The following is a 16,813-nucleotide window of genomic DNA, read 5'->3' on the forward strand; positions in this document are numbered from 1 at the left end:
CCAAGCCGCATCTGCGAACTACACCACAGCTACGGCAAAGCCGGATCTTTAACCTACTGAGCAAGGCCAGGGATGGAACCCGCAACCTCATGGTTCCTAGTCAGATTTGTTTCCCCTGCGCCACAGTGGAAAATCCTAAACTTTGAATGAGCTGGTGAAACTGCTACCCACGTTTTATGAATTTGGACACAGGCTGGATACATCAAATTAAGGCCCATATCCTACATCAATTCAAACGGTCAACTCTCCACAGCAGGGAGCACAATACAGAGGTTAAGAACGTGGGATCTACCTGCTGAATAGCATTGAGAACTATGTCTAGATACTCATGTGGCAACAGAAGAAAGGGTGGGGGAAAAACTGAAATTGCAATGTATACATGTAAGGATAACCTGACCCCCTTGCTGTACAGTGGGAAAATAAAAAAATTAAAAAAAAAAAAAAAAAAAAAGAACGTGGGATCTAATGTAGAAGACCTGGGACAAAGTGCTCTTACTTTATTAGGCTGGGTGATCTTAGCCAAGTTAGTTACTTTACTAAATCTCAATTTTTTCATCTGTAAATTGACGATAATAATGTACATAATTCACAGAGTTGTTTTAATTATTAAATTTGATAGTACTGTGCATGCAGAACCTTTAGCATAACACTGGTCTATAGGTAACAACAAACAGAAATTTAAAATAATAGTGATGAAAAGCCTAAGTGGTGTTTGACCCTGCAGAAATTCCTAGTTTAGGCAGGAAGGTAATGTGAAGTATGCTCCAAATCCCTGGTGTGAATAAATGCGTAAAGGAAAGGTCAAATCATGTGAAGTACCTTTTTCTGCGGGGTTTTCTTTGTGTAAATTTGGAAAGTGAGACTGGAACTCCACCAGTGTTCTATCATCGGGCCACCAAACTGTACTGGAAACACAAATCTCTGCTGGAATTTCACCGCTATAAGGAGAATCAGACAGATGACACGTCACACTGCTTGATTAGAGACATCTCATCAATCCAGGCCTTGGTACCAACCGCTTTCCTTTCAAATCCAACTAGAATCTCTTTTAGGAATACAAAGAGTAATTTCACCAAAGTGTCAGGACGGCAGGAACAGAAAACCCTGGGTACAACACAGAGAAGACATGTAGTGCTATGTCGCTTTGCTTTGAATGTCAAAGTAAAGGATGTATAAAAATATACCATGTACTTCACTGAGTATTAGCGTTTTTATTAATTTATATATTTTTTTTTTTTTTTTTGGCATTTTAGGGCTGCACCTACAGCATATGGACGTTCCCAGGCTAGGGGCTGAATCAGAGCTGCAGCTGCCAGCCTACACCACAGCCATAGCAATGCCAGATCTGAGCCACATCTGCAAACTACACCACAGCTCACGGCAATGCTGGATTCTAACCCACTGAGCAAGGCCAGGGATCGAACTTGCATCCTCATGGATACTAGCTGGGTTCATCTTTACTGAGTCACAACGGGAATTCTTATTTATTTACTTTTATGGCCGCGCCTTCGGCATATGGACATTCCCCAGCCAGGGATCTTTTAACTTACTGTGCTGGGCCAGGGATTGAACACACACCTCCACAGTGACTGAAGCTGCCGCAACTGGATTCTTAACCTACTGCACCACAGTGCGAACTCCTGACTTAGTGTTTTTAAAGGACAAGTTGGAAGACAGTGTGGTGAAAGAAGGGGGCTAGCTGGACATGGGGCAAGGAGGAATAAATGAAGCGAAGACATTGAATCAAAAACTGTAATAATGAAAATAATGATTTCCTGGGCTGAAGACTAGAGGACTCCTACTGCGACATTCAGGCAAGGCTCTAGGTCCTGATGGTTGTCAGTAGTGTTAGGCAGGATGCAGTCTGCATTCTAGATGCAAAGAGGGGTTTCTGCTGTGACATCACGTGTTAGTGGGAGGAAGTGAGGGTAGTATTTTAGTTTGTGCTCACTGCTATGGGGCTTTAACAGGTTAAAAGAAAAAAGAATTTGGGGCTAGAATCATTTGATATGAGTTCTGTTTCTAATGACCACCTCAGTCACAACTTACCACCTATAAAATGATCCAGTCCATTCACTGCTAGCTCCCCCCCCCTTTTTTGGCTTTTTGTCTTTTTTAGGGCTGCACCACAGCACATGGAGGTTCCCAGGCTAGGGGTTCAACTGGAGCTGTAGCCGCCAACCTATACCACAGCCACAGCAATGCCAGATCCAAGCCGTGTCTGCGACTTACACCACAGCTCATGGCAATGCTGGATCCTTAACCCACTGAGCGAGGCCAGGGATCAAACCTGCAACCTCATGGTTCCTAGCGGGATTCGTTTCCGCTGCGCCACGACAGGAACTCCTGCTAAACCCTTAAAAATGGATCTGAAGAGCCCTCCCAAAAAAGCCCAGTTAGAGAGACTCCACTGTCTCTGGCAGTCATTCAAACTGCCCCTTGGACCTACTGGTTTCTACCTGTGCCGTCTTAGTTATTGCCTCTACTGCTCTTGGTATTCATGAACAGGATGTGGGTCTTGCTACCTGGATCCGCCCACAGGACCTGTGAACCAACGGTCTGGGCCCAGCAAGCCCACATCCATCAGACCAGTTAACCTGCTTACCCCGCCATGGAAAGAAAAGTAAGACAAGACCTACACCGCACTGGTGTGCTGAGAGGACAAACTGAGGTAACGGATGAAAAAGTACTCTGGACACTATAAAATCTTTCAGGTACAAACAGAGCCTATTTCCTCTGGCACTACTCAGATTTCTCCTAACCACTTCAGTGTGTCTTGGCACTGTATTATTGAATTTCTCATACAATTTTCTTTTTTTCTTTTTTCCTTTATGGCTGTACCCATGGCCATGGATTTGATCCCAGGCCAGGGATCAAATCCAAGCTGCAGCTGAGACCCATGCCAGAAATCAGTGCCAGATCCTTAACCTTCTGTGCTGGGCCAGGGATCGAACCTGTGCCTCTGTAGCTACCTGAGTCACTGCAGTTGGATTTGTAACCTAGTGCATCACAGCAGGAACTCCATAATTCTCTCTCTTGAGCTTATTTTTTCATTTTTAAAATTATTTTTTGTCTTTTGTCTTTTTAGGGCTGCACCTGCGGCATATGGAAGTTCCCAGGCTAGGAGTTGAATCAAAGCTGCAGCTGTCAGCTTATGCCACAGCCACAGCCACAGCACAGCTGTATCTTCGATCTACACCACAGCTTAAGGCAGTGCCAGATCTTTAACCTACTGAGTGAGGCCAGGGTTCAAACCTGCGTCCTCATGGATCCAAGTCAGATTTGTTTCCACTGAGCCACAATGGGAACTCTTTAAGCTCATTTTTTTTTTTTAAACACTAATATTGTTTTAAGGTAACACTGGAAGAAGAAATTAACGTAAATAAATTGGTAACAAGGTCCCAAAGAAGATCTTTTTTAAGAGTTGGAAGGGATCCTGAAAATACTTTGTCCATTCCATATTATTGTTGAGAGAGGCCCACTGATGAAGTCATTTTGTCTAGGGTCACACGATTAAGTGTGTGGTACAACCAGAACTAGACCTCTGTCTTCCTATTCTTGGCTTGAAGGGAGTTTTGTGGTGGCTCAGTGGTAATGAACCCAACTAGTATCCATGAGGATGTGGGTTTGATCCCTGGCCTTGCTCAGTGGGTTAAGGATCTGGCGTTGCCATGAGCTGCAGTGTAGGTCACAGACACTGCTCAGACCTGGCATTTTTGCAGGTGTAGCTGCAGCTCCAATTCGACCCCTAGCCTGGGAACTTCCATATCCTGCAGGAGTAGACCTTAAAAAAAAAAAAAAAAAAAAAAAGCAATACTTGGCTTGATGCTTATTCCACACGTCCCATACTATCTTTCTCAGAAGGACAAAAGGAGATAGAACTCAATTGCTGTGGCCAACAATAATAACAATGCATGAGAAGCAATACAGATTAAGAGCATAGGATTTGAGGGAGTTCCCTTACGGCATAACAGGTTAAGGACCTGGTGTTGTCACTGCTGTGGTGTGGATTTGATCCCTAGCCTGGGAACTTTTACATGCCACAGGCGAGGTCAAAAAAAAAAAAAAAAAAAAAAAAAAAAAAAGACAACAACAACAAAAAAACAGAAACAAAGCACATGATTTGGAATCAAAAAAGTTCTAGGGTTCACCTTCTAGCTCTACTATAAGCCAGCTGTGTTATCTCAGACAAGCTACTGATTAATTGATCTATGTCTCAACTTCCTCTTTCCTTATCTGTGTGTATATTTAAGGATTAAATGATTAATGTATGTAAAACACTGAGTAGAGAGCTTGGCACAGAATTCAGTGCCTGTGAACATGAACTACTACCAGTTACACACTAGTTTAGAGTTTAATAGCTTTTATATTCATTATCTCATTTGACTGTCCATTAATCCCTTGTACAATCTGGCAGGTCTCGCTCGGAAGATACTATGTTAACTGAAACTTGCACGTATCAGAACTACGTTCTTGCTGTATCTCAGTTTTACAGATGAGGAACTGGAGGCTCAGAGAAGGTTTAAGGACCTCACTGTCAACTGTCATACAGACAGAAAGAGATACAAGAGGGAAAACCTGAGAAAAGAATCCAACATTTTTTTTTTGGAGTTGGATAAAAACAGTTTAACCACATGAAAGCTCCTCAGACGCATTTAAGCCAGCAGAATCAATTACACATTCTCAAATGCTTTGAAGGAACTTCCAGAGCACCTTCGTTGTTACCAATCATTTAAGAAAGGAAGCATATGAACAACGGTCAGTGCCCCAATTCTCCCTTAAGGTGATGGGAAGGTGAAACAAGGTGCTCTGGTAGAAGAGTGTGTTAAATCACTTTACGAGCTGCTTCTAAGGGTAAAGACATTCTTAACGTTTGTGCTGGAGATACATCAAGCGAGAAATGGTGCATGCCCAGGACTAGTCACAGAAGCACCATTCTTATTATTTATTTTCTTTTTGGCTGTACTTAAGGCATATGAAGTTCCTGGGGCCAGGGATTGAATCCGAGCTGCAGCTATGACCTACACCACAGCTGCAGCAACACTGGACCCTTAACCTGCTGCACTATACTGGGAACTCCTGAAGAACTGTTTTTAACAGCAAAATATGGAAAACAAAGTTGAAATACTAGAGTAAATTAAAAAAGCCAGTCAAAAAATTGCATATGGTATGATTCCACTTATATGATATGTCCAGGAGGGGAAAAGTGATAAGAGACAGAAAATAGATGAGGAGTCACTTAATGAAAAAGAGGAAAGAGGGAATTGAGGAATAAATACTAACAAGTATAAGATTACCTCTGGGGGGATGAAAATGTTCTAAAATTAGATTGTGGTGATAGTTACAAAACCTGTGAATATAGGAAAAATCACTGACTTGTACACTTCAAATGGATGAAATACATAGTTGGTGAATTATATCTTGATAAAGCTGTTTTTAAAAAGGGAAGAAAGAAAATGGCAATAGCTGAAAGAACATGATCTAGGTATCAGGAATTCTGAGCTGTAGTCTCAGCTACGTTACTGCCCTGCTGTCTTGCATCAGGACTGTCACAGCATCTCTGGGCCAGTTTCCTCATGTATAAATAAAGGAATTAGGATAGATTTATTCCTTCAAAATTCTTTCCACCTCTAAGAGCCAACGATAAAAGAAGAGTCAGATGAGTAATTAGGGAGTCACGAGTTCTTCCAAAGCCACAATGTCTACGGAGCAGGAACCGGGTTCTCTTACTTCCATCTGTAATTTTACTGGATGCGAGTCGAACGACCTCAGTGATCAAAGCTGTCTTTGCCAATCTACTTTTGGAAAAGCCCACAGGAAAGTGATATTCCACAAAGAAGGTGCTAAAAAAATCAAAACAAGAAAGGTAATTTAAAAACAAACCCAATTAATAAACCTATTTTCTCTCTAAAAATCCTACGTATCTTTTAAGGCCCTATTTTTGGAGCCTCACATCCTCAGAGGACAGAACTTCTCTCTTCAAAGCCTCTACTTATCTTGTCAGGCAGAATTGAAGGCTCCCTTCCTTGTGTTCCCACAATACTTTTGATATAAAACATCTCTTTTAGCCCCTTAAGCCCTATGACAAAGAGCCATTTAAATGTTTTTCTCTCTCTACTGGTGGCTGTAAGGTCTGGGTCCTGATTTTCTTTTTTCTCGTTCACGAACCCAGCAGAGTGCTCGGGACCTCGTAGGGAGTAGGGGATTCAGTACGTTTTTTGTTGCCCGAATAAAGCATATGAAAGCACTTCACAAATCATAAACTGCTGGACAATTATTTATTACTATCAGACACACTTCCCAGAAATGTCAAATTCCGTTTTCTCATTTGAGACGTACCGCTTTTTTGTTGCTGTCGGCTTAGGTGCTCTCCCAGCGAAGTTTTTTTTGCCAGGAGTCTCCTGAGGACTCTCTGGAGGAACTCCCATTGTTTCAATGATGATTCTGACTGAATGTGCTCTACCCAGAAGGGCCAGTCTATCACACTTAGTGTCATCGCTTGGGCATCTTCCAGAGTTTCTGAAAGGATCTGTGGTTCAACCATATTTCTGAAAGGAGTTCACACAGAAAGTGCAACAGTCAGAAGCCTAACGTGAAATGATCTAGTTCGTACAGGCAAGAGGAGGAAAGAGGAAAGACAGAAAGCATCTCACACGTTACCAAGGATTGAGAAGTGGCATTGATCATGGTAATTGTGGTTTTCAACTACGGTGAAAGAAATCTTAAAAAAGCTGAAGACATTCCTATAGTACAAAAGCTCACCGCTACACAGGCAGAGACGCGATGTCACAGAATAAGGTTTTCGACAAGGGATACAGACTTGACGTCGGCCACCGATTACTTTAATGTAACTTCTATAATCCCTTTTGTGTACTCGTTTTCACTTCTTTCTTTATGCACATTTTCTACAATACAACCTAGACTTCCGCTTTCTTCCTTAGGCATTACATCCTATCTGTTTTTTCATGTTACCCCATTTTTAAGGATCACAAGGCTTAAGGAGTTACTGTAACTTAGCCAGTCTGATAGGTGGGCAAATACAGCTCACTTCACTTGAGGAGGTCTCGTGAAAATAACCTTCCTTTGCTTCTGCCTCTAAACAAGCATTCACAGCGAATCTCACCTGTTTTTCCTGCCCACAGCCCTCTTCTTCAACTTAGGATCCGCTGACTCCAGAACCTTCCGAGCGCTGGCAGGAGCTGTGGACTGGCTCATTGTTTTAGAGGGAACAACGCCATCGTCTTCACTGCAGACATCACTGACGCTGGAATCAGATTTCTGGGGGGGAAGAAGCAAAAACAAAGTATTCAAAGAGAGCTGCTTTGGTCCTGCTGTACAGCACAGGGAACTACAACCAGCCACTTGTGATAGAACATGAGAGAAGAGATACGACAAAAAGAATGTATAAATACGGATAACTGGGTCACTTTGCTGTACAGCAAAAGTTGACAGGACACTGGAAATCAACTATAATAAAAAACTTTAAAAAGATAACGGCTTTGGGGAGAGCGGTAATGAAAACATTTCTCTAATAAATCCCTCTCTGAACATATAATCAGTCTCTTAGAGAGAGAACTGACACCAGAGAGACAATCCCATGTTTTTCCTGATTATGCAAAAATAATCTCAAGTTCACAAAATTAACCTAGACGTTCAGTTCAAAGAAAATTAACAGGAATTCCCATCATGGCTCAGCCATAATGAGCCTGACTAGTATCCATGAGATGTGGGTTCGAGCCCTGGCCTTGCTCAGTGAGTTAAGGATCCAGTGTTGCTGTGAGCTGTGGTGTAGGTCACAGATACGGCTCGGATCCCGCACTGCTGTGGCTATGGTGTAGACTGGCGGCTCCAGCTCCAGTTTGACCCCTAGCCTGGGAACTTCCATATACTGCAGGAAGTTGGATGACAAAAAAATGACAAAAATGGCTAAAATGACAAAAAAAAAAAAAAAAAACAAAACCAGAAAAAAGAAAATAAATAGATTCTTGTTTTCGTCTTTCTTTTAGAAAAAAAAAGGAAAGCGCTAGACTGTTTGTGGAGTGGTGAGACAACCAGCATGACTGGACTGCGTACAGGACAAAAGCGGGAGATGAGGTTAGGGAGGTTAAGTTGAGATCAGGTTCTAAGGCCAAGCTCAAGGCTTATGAGATGGTGTGGTCTAGTGACAAAACACACGAGCTTCTTTTGCTAGATAGACTAGGGCAGGAATTCTAGTTCTGCCATTTAATGACCAGTAGTTAATGTCTCTGAGCTTTTATTTCACGATACGGAAAGGAGATAACACTATCTCGTGAGGATGGTCAAAGAATTAAAGGAAATAATGAATTTAAAACATTTGGTTCAGTACTTAGTAAATAACAGATAACCTAAATTCCCTGGCGCACAGAAAATGGGTAATAAACCTAAGTTCCCTTTCCCTTTTCTCCTACAGGTAACACGGTAACAGTGGTGAGTTTTGAGGCAGAAAGTCATGAAGTCCTACCAATTCACAATGTCTTCTAAATGCACCTCCTGTCCAGTCCCACGGCTGCCACTCACTCTGGCTCTCACACCTCCGAGAACCCAGGGGCCCCCTACCTGCTCTGCTTATTCTCCCCTGGCTGATCTCCGCCGTCATTATCAGATCAGCCGGGGGTGGGGGGCGCCGTATCCTTTCCTCCTCACTGGGTATTCAGATGCTCCCACAGACTGGTCGCAAGAGCCTGCCTCACTGCGTCTCCTCATCAATTCCGCACAAAGTCTTACTCCATCGCATCGGGTCCCTGGTAGCACACAAACTGCTAGTCGACATGCCAATCTTTCTACTCCCCTCTTGCACCCTTTCTCTCTCCGAACACTGTCTCTCAGGTCTCGGTTAAAACCCCTCATCCCGCATGATGCGCCTTCCCAGCAGGACCTCACAGAAGTTCCTCCCTGCTTCTTCTGAACCCTGGCCGCCCCCACTGTCTTTCCACTGAGCTGGTATAAACTACACTGTATATTTCAGTTACCTTGACTGACCTGGAGGGAAAGAAAATCAGGAGTACGACAGGAATCTTCACAAACATAAGTGATTATTTGTGGAACCGAGAATGAACTCATTTTACATATACTCTAGGAGATACTAAACCAGTGACAACATACAGCTGGATATAAGAACTCTGAAGATGCTAAAACTGCCTGACAAGAGAATGTTCTTTCTTGAGGGTCAGTAGAGGTTTTTTTTGTTTGTTTGTTTTGTCTTTTTAGGGCTGTACCCAAGGCATACGGAGGTTCCCAGGCTAGGGGTCGAATCGGAGCTACAGCTGCCGGCCTATGCCACAGCCACAGCCACACGGGATCTGACCCCTACACCACAGCTCACAGCAACGCCGGATCCTTAACCCACTACTCGAGGCCAGGGATCGAAACTGCATCCTCGTGGACACCAGTCAGATTCGTTTCCATGAGCCGCAATGGGAACTCCAGTAGAGGTACTTGTCCCCTGTGAGCAGAGTTGTCTCTGCAACACCTGTATCTAAAGATAGCAGTCCAGGGTGATTCTGAGGTTATACCTGCGTCAGCTCTTCCTTAAAAGAGCTCCAAGGAAGCCACATCTTGATTAAGAACATAGGGTTTGGACTCAGGTAAACGTGAATTTGAGTCCTGGCTGTAACACGTACTTGCTATGTGTCCCTGAACAAAATACTTCATCTTCCTAGGCCATCCCCTCATGTGTAAAATGAGAATACTCTCCTCCTCAGATTGTCACTAGAATTACACAAGGGATGCAAAATGGATGGCTGTCTGTCTGTCAAGTGGTAACACGCTTGCACCTACTAATATTAGCAACACTCTTGTGCTCCAGTTCCTACAGCGTCAGATGCCGTGACTCACAGGTACTGTGTAAAATAACTTCTCCAGGAGACTCTGGTCATACTGAGGGTCGCTGAGGTCACTGATGCAGGACACATCACTCCCGGGAGACGGGGAATCTGGAGGAGAGCCGAGCCCGTCCCAGGAACGACCCTGAGATAATTCAGCACTGCAGAGATAAGAAAAATAAAGCAGGACTTTAAAGGACGTTTCAGCTGAGCTATTCTTTCTCAAGTTCTAAATATGGAAGAAAATACGTTAAAAAGAAAACTCAGAGTTCCCGTCGTGGCGCAGTGGTTAACGAATCCGACTAGGAACCATGAGGTTGCGGGTTCGGTCCCTGCCCTTGCTCTGTGGGTTAACGATCCGGCGTTGCCGTGAGCTGTGGTGTAGGTTGCAGACGCGGCTCGGATCCCGCGTTGCTGTGGCTCTGGCGTAGGCCAGTGGCTACAGCTCCGATTGGACCCCTAGCCTGGGACCCTCCAAATGCCGCGGGAGCAGCCCAAGAAATAGCAACAACAACAAAAGACAAAAGACCAAAAAAAAAAAAAAAAAAAAAAAAAGAAAACTCACACCAAACAGAAGATTACCTGAGTAACAGGTTCAGGTTATATTGCCCTTTCTCTGGGATGTCAACATGCAGCATTTAAAAAATACATGACTGACACCGATTGTGATCTCACTCATTTATTTAACAAACATTTTACTGGGCACCTATTATGTGCCAGGCGTGGTGTTAGGTCCTGAACAATACAGAGATGGCTAAGATGATTTGTTCTACTCCTATACAGCAGGGAAGAGAAAAAGGTAAAGAATTAACTTTCGTTCAATGAATTAAATGTCATATACTGTTTCTGTGAAGAATGGCTAATTCATAAACATGCCTTCTATTGGCAAAAACATGTATTTTGATTAATTATGGCAAGATTAGTTCTATGTGGGATAGAGAAACTAATAAAACAGATATTCTCTGGTGGCTCAGCGGGTTAAGGATCTGGCAGTGACCATGCTGTGGCTCGGGTCACTGCCGTGGCATGGGTTTGATCCCTGGCCTGGGAACTTCCACATGCTTCCAGTGTGACCAAAAAAAAAAAAAAAAAAGAATTTAAAAAAAGAAAGGTAAGAATATTTATATATATACATATATATATATATATATATATAGAGAGAGAGAGAGAGAGGGTATATTTCATTTATTCTTGTCTCTCTATAGTAACTAGCACTTAATGAACATCAGTTGCTGATTCTTAATGAAAATGTCATTGATAATAAAAACAATAACATTAAATACTTAATATGTGCCCAATACTGTGCTAAGCATTTCTATGATCAATTCTTTCAACAACTTTGCTTCCCTTTCAAGCTAGTGGCTACGCATTTCTTCCCTTTGATTTCTCAGCCCAAGCTGCCACAGTGACAATGCTGGATCCTTAACCCACTGTGCCACAAATGGATTTGAGGTCAACAATTAAGAATTTGCAGAATACTTGGAAGTTCCTGCTGTGGCTCAGTGGTAGTGTAACTCACTATTATTCATGAGGATGCTAGTTTGATCCCCAGCTTTGCTCAGTGGATTAAGGATCCAGCATTGCCGTGAACTGTGGTGTAGGTCACAGATGTGGCTTGGATGCCGTGTTGCTGTGGCTGTGGTGTAGGCCAACAGCTGCAGCTGAGATTCAACCCCTAGCCTGGGAACTTCCACATGCCGCTGGGTGTGGCCCAAAAAAGCAAAAAAAAAAAAAAAAAAAAAAAAAAAAAAGACATTCCCATTGTGGCTCAGTGGTTAACAAACCTGACTAGTACCCATGAGGTTTGACCCCTGGCTTTGCTCAGTGGGTTAAGGATCTGGTGTTGCCAGATCACAGACATGGCTTGGATCCCACACTGATGTGGCTGTGGCGTAGGTCTGTAGCTGTAGCTCCAAATCGACCACTAGCCTGGGAACCTCCATAAGGCGTGGGTTCGGCCCTAAAATGATAAAAGACCAAAAAAAGAGGAATTTTCAGAATTCTGAAAGCAATTCTCCACTGTCTTCCACGGAGCTGGTAGAAAAGTCTTCTTTTTGTTTGTTTCTGGCTTTACCGAGGTGTAATTAACAAATAAACTTGTTAACATACTAAAAGTATACAAGAGGATGATGTGCTAGACATTGCGAAAGGACCCTCATTGAATTAACTGAATGTGAATTAACTGAAAGTGATGAATCCATCACTTATTTCCTTTTTCTGTCCGTCCTTCCTCTTTTTTTAAAGAACATTTAAGTTCTATTCTCTCAGCAAATTTCTTTTTTTTTTGCCTATATCCCTTGCATGTGGCATTTCCCAGGCCAGGAACAACACGGGTCCCTAGCCTGTTGAGCCACTAGGGAAGTCCTTAGCAAACTGAACTTCTGCAATACAGTGTTATCAGCTATGGTCACCACGCTATTACACATAGATGCCCAGATCGAAATATTCTTAGAACTGAAAGTTTATACCCTTTTACCAACCTCTCCATATTTCCTCCAATCTCCAGAAACCACTTTCTGATAATATATTTTGATAAATTTGACTTTATTTTTTTTGGTCTTTTTGCCTTTCTAGGGCCGCTTCCCGAGGCATATGGAGGTTCCCAGGCTAGGGGTCCAATTTGAGCTGTAGACGCCCGGCCTACGCCAGAGCCACAGCAACGCGGAATCGGAGCCGTGTCAAATTTGACTTTATTTTTGATTCTACGTGTAAGTCTTTCTTTGGCTTATTTCGCTTAACATAATGCTCTCCAGATTCATCATCCATATTGTCACAAATAACAGGAGTTCCTTTTTTTTTTTGCTTTTTAAGGCCACACCTGTAGCATATGGAGAATTCCGAGGCTAGGCGTCTAATGAGAGCTACAGCTGCTGGCAACGTGGGATCTGAGCCACCTCTGTGATCTATACCGCAGCTCATGACAACACCGGATCCTCAATGCACTGAGGAAGGCCAGGATTGAACCCACAACCTCATGGTTCCTAGTCGGAATCGTTTCTACTGCACCACGATAAGAACTCTGAGGAGTTCCTTCTTTTTTAAGGCTGAATGATATTCCATTCTTTATGTATATACCACATTTTCTTGATCCATTCATCCATCGATAGACACAGGCTGCCGTAACACCTATGATACCGTGGCTATTCTGTATAACGCTGCAGCGAACATGGGAGTATGAATATCTCTTCAGGATATGGATTTATTCCCTCTGGATATATATCCAGAATTAGGCCGGCTGGTTATATGGTAGTTCTAGTCTTAATTTCTTCAGGAGCCTCCATACCGTTTTCCCACCAATGGTATAAGAGGGTTTTCTTTTTCTCCAAATCCTCACCAGCATTTGTTCTCTCTTTTCTTTTTGATAACAGAAATCTTAATTCGTGTGTGGTGGTATTTTGCGGTTTTTATTTGCATTTCCATGATTAATAGGGAAGCTGAGCATATATTTTTGGTGCCCATTGGCCATTTGTAGGTCTTCTTTGGAAAAAAGGTCTATTTAGGTTCTTTGCCCAATTTTTAATTGGGCTATTTACTTTTTGTGCTATTGAGTTGTCTAAGTTCCTTGTATATTTTGGATATTAATCCCATATCAGATATGTGGTATGCAAATATTTTCTAACATTCCTAAAGCTGCTTTTGTAATTTGTTGATGGTTTTCTTTGCTCTGCAGAAGTTTTTTAGGTTCATGTAGTCCCATCTGTTTATTTTTGCTTTTGTTCCCTTTGCTTTTGGTGTCATATCAAATAATTAGTGATAAGAACAATGTCACGGAGCTTACCCCGATGTTTTCTTTTAGCAGTTTTACAGATTCAGGTCTATGTTCAAGGATTTAATTCATTTTGAGTTGATTTCTGTGTACAGTGTAGACAGCATACATAACAAAGTTTTAGTCTTTTACATGTGATTGGCCAGTTTCCCAACACTATTTATTGAAGAGACCATCTTTCCCCATTGAGTCTTCTTGGCCTCTTTCTCAAAAACTAATTGACCATATATTTCTGGGTCCGCTACTCTTTTCCATTGATCTATGTATCTGTTTTTATGTCAAAACTATATTGTTTTGAGTACTATAGCTTTGGAACATAGCCTGAAATCAGGAAGTGCGACCCTCCAGCTTTGTTCTTTTCCAAGACGGCTCTATTTGGGCTCCTTGGTGGTTCCGTACAAATTTTAGAATTGTTTTTTCTACTCTTCTGAAAAATGCCAGTGAATTTTATAGAGATTGCATGACTCTAAAGGTTGCTTTGGGTAGTATGGACATTTTAACAATATTAACTCAATCCATGAACGTGGAATATCTCTACATTTATCTGTGTTCTCTTCAATTTCTTTCATCAATGTCTTACAGTTTCAGTGTATAGATCTTTCACATCCTTGGTTAAACATACCTAGATATTTGATTCTTTTTGATGCTATTGCAAATGGACTGTTTTCTTAATTTCTCTTTCCATTAGTTCATTGTTGGTGTATAGAAACACAACTGATTTTTGTGTACTGATTTTGCATCCTGCAACTTTACAGAATTCCTTTATTCTAACTATATTTTGGCAGAGACTTTAGCGTTTCATGTTGTCTACAAATAGTGGCAGTTTCACTTCTGCCTTTCTGTTTAGCTAACTGATCCATTTTGAGTTAATTTTTTATATGGTTTAAGGTAAGGGTCCAACTTCATTTTCGGCACATGGCTGGCCAGTTGTCCCGGCATCATTTGTTGAAAAGACAATTCTTCTCCATTTAATAGTCTTGACGTTGTTGCTGAATATCAGCTGACTATAGACACATGGGTTTATTTCTAGACTATTAATTTTATTCCATTTATTTATATATCTATCCTTGTGCCAGTACCAAACTGACTGGATTACTGTTGCTTTGTAGTAAATTTTAAAATAGGGAAGTGTGAATTCACTAATTTTTTTCTTTTTCAAGACTGTTTTGTCTACTATGGGTCCTCTGCCATTTCACAGTAATTTTAGAATCATTTTGCCAATTTTTACAAAGAAATCAGCTATGATCCTGACAAGGATTGCACTGAATCATGAACACAGGATGTTTCCCATTTATTTACATCTTCTTTCTTTCTTTTTTTTTAAAATGCTCTGTCCTTTATTAACATGTAAATACTTCTGACTACTTAACGCATTTCAGGTTTTGTCAGCTATTTACACCCTAGTGTTAATTGCTTTACCAGAGCCTTTCTGCTAGGTTTTTGTTTTTTTGTTTTTTGGCCTTTTGTCCTTTTAGGGCCTCACCAAGGGCATATGGAGGTTCCCAGGCTAGGGGTCTAATGGGAACTATTGCTGCCGGCTTACACCACAGCCATAGCTGCGCCAGATCCGAGCTGGGTCTGCGACCTACACCACAGCTCATGGCAATGCCAGATCTTTAACCTACTGAGTGAGGCCAGGGATCAAACCCACAACCTCATGGTTCTTAGTCAGATTTGTTTCCGATGCGCCATGACGGGAACACCCATCTTTTTTAATTTCTTTCAACAATATTTTGTAGCTTTCAGAGTTCATGTTTTACACTCGTTTAAATTTATTGTAAGTATGTTATTCTTATCACTGCTATTATAGATGGAATTGTTTCTTAATTTTACTTTTGATTGTTCATTGCAAGTATATAGAAATACAATGGACTTTTGTGTATTTATCTTGTATTCTGTCATCTTTCTGAATTTGTTTGTTAGTTCTAATAGTTTTCTTAGAGGATTCTTTAGGATTTTTTACATACTGGATCATGTCATCTGTGAAAAGAGATAGTTTTACCTCTCCCTTTCCAATTCAGAATACTTTTATTTTTTTTCTGCTTAATTGTGCAGGCCACATAGGTAATAAAAAATAGACCCTAAATTTCAACTTGTGTCTGTTTTAAATCCATGATGTTTTCATTATACCCTGCTAACACTGGTGTTAGGGAAAGAGATAAGAAGTAAGACTGAAAAGGTGGATTGGGGACCATTTTCTTTTTTTTTTGTCTTTTTGCTATTTCTTTGGGCCGCTCCCGCGGCACATGGAGGTTCCCAGGCTAGGGGTCGAATCGGAGCTGTAGCCCCCGGCCTACGCCAGAGCCTCAGCAACGCGGGATCCGAGCCGTGTCTGCAACCTACACCACAGCTCACAGCAACGCTGGATCGTCAACCCATCGAGCAAGGGCAGGGACCAAACCCGCAACCTCGTGGTTCCTAGTCGGATTCGTTAACCACTGCGCCACAATGGGAACTCCGGGACCATTTTCTAAGTGAAGCTAAAAATAAAAGGCTAAAGATTGGATTTTTATTTAGTAGGTAATGAACAACCAAGGGAAGAACCTGATTATTTTAAGGAAGTGTTGCTTTAGGAAGATTAATCTGTTAACAATGTACATAGTGAATTGGAGGAAGAACTTAAAAGGTTAACAGTTCTTACCTGCCCAAGAGCAGCTGTATGGCTCCGGTCTCAGCTTTTGTGTCGAGTTTCCAAAATGCATTCTCAGTTGTAGGGAGGAGGTGCTCTTCAATGTGGTCTTCAAATTGATTCCCAGACAAGGCTCTGACTCTAAGGCATGAAAAAAAAAAAACTTTTTCAGTGGCTAACATATGGGAAAAATCTAAATTAGAATTAATTGAGCTAAGAAGTATATATAGACATGCTTCGACATGGAAAATTTAACACACTATGGACTTTACCTTAAACATATATCAGACTTTACAATTTACAAAGGACTTTCCTACATTAGAATTTCATTTCATTTATATAAGAGAGGGAGGAGAAAATGCACCCACTTTAGAGATAAGCATGCTGGTTTACAGGGAACCTCGACTTCAGCCATTTACCTATTTAGCAAGTGTCAGTGCTAGGTCCAGATCTGGAGTATCTAAACTCCGAGTTTAGGCATCTTTCCCACCACATTAAGGAATTACTTGCTGAGCATTTCCAAGATCATTTAGTCCATAACTTGACAAAAAACACATGCTAACAACTATTAAAAAA

The 16,813-nt window shown here is 41.7% G+C and overlaps 1 protein-coding gene across 1 annotated transcript in view; it reads right to left on the bottom strand.

The window, feature by feature from the left end:
* The window catches only part of C2CD3 (C2 calcium dependent domain containing 3), a 119,234-nt gene that overhangs the window by 80,340 nt on the left and 22,081 nt on the right, over positions 1 to 16,813 (bottom strand). Inside the window, 7 exon segments of the mRNA XM_021062487.1 lie at positions 820 to 938; positions 5,731 to 5,843; positions 6,340 to 6,484; positions 6,487 to 6,548; positions 7,124 to 7,278; positions 9,856 to 10,003; positions 16,250 to 16,378. Of these exon segments, the coding sequence (XP_020918146.1) occupies positions 820 to 938; positions 5,731 to 5,843; positions 6,340 to 6,484; positions 6,487 to 6,548; positions 7,124 to 7,278; positions 9,856 to 10,003; positions 16,250 to 16,378 (871 nt within the window).

This window comes from Sus scrofa, chromosome 9 (assembly GCF_000003025.6).
Source record: "Sus scrofa isolate TJ Tabasco breed Duroc chromosome 9, Sscrofa11.1, whole genome shotgun sequence".
NCBI lineage: Eukaryota > Metazoa > Chordata > Mammalia > Artiodactyla > Suidae > Sus > Sus scrofa.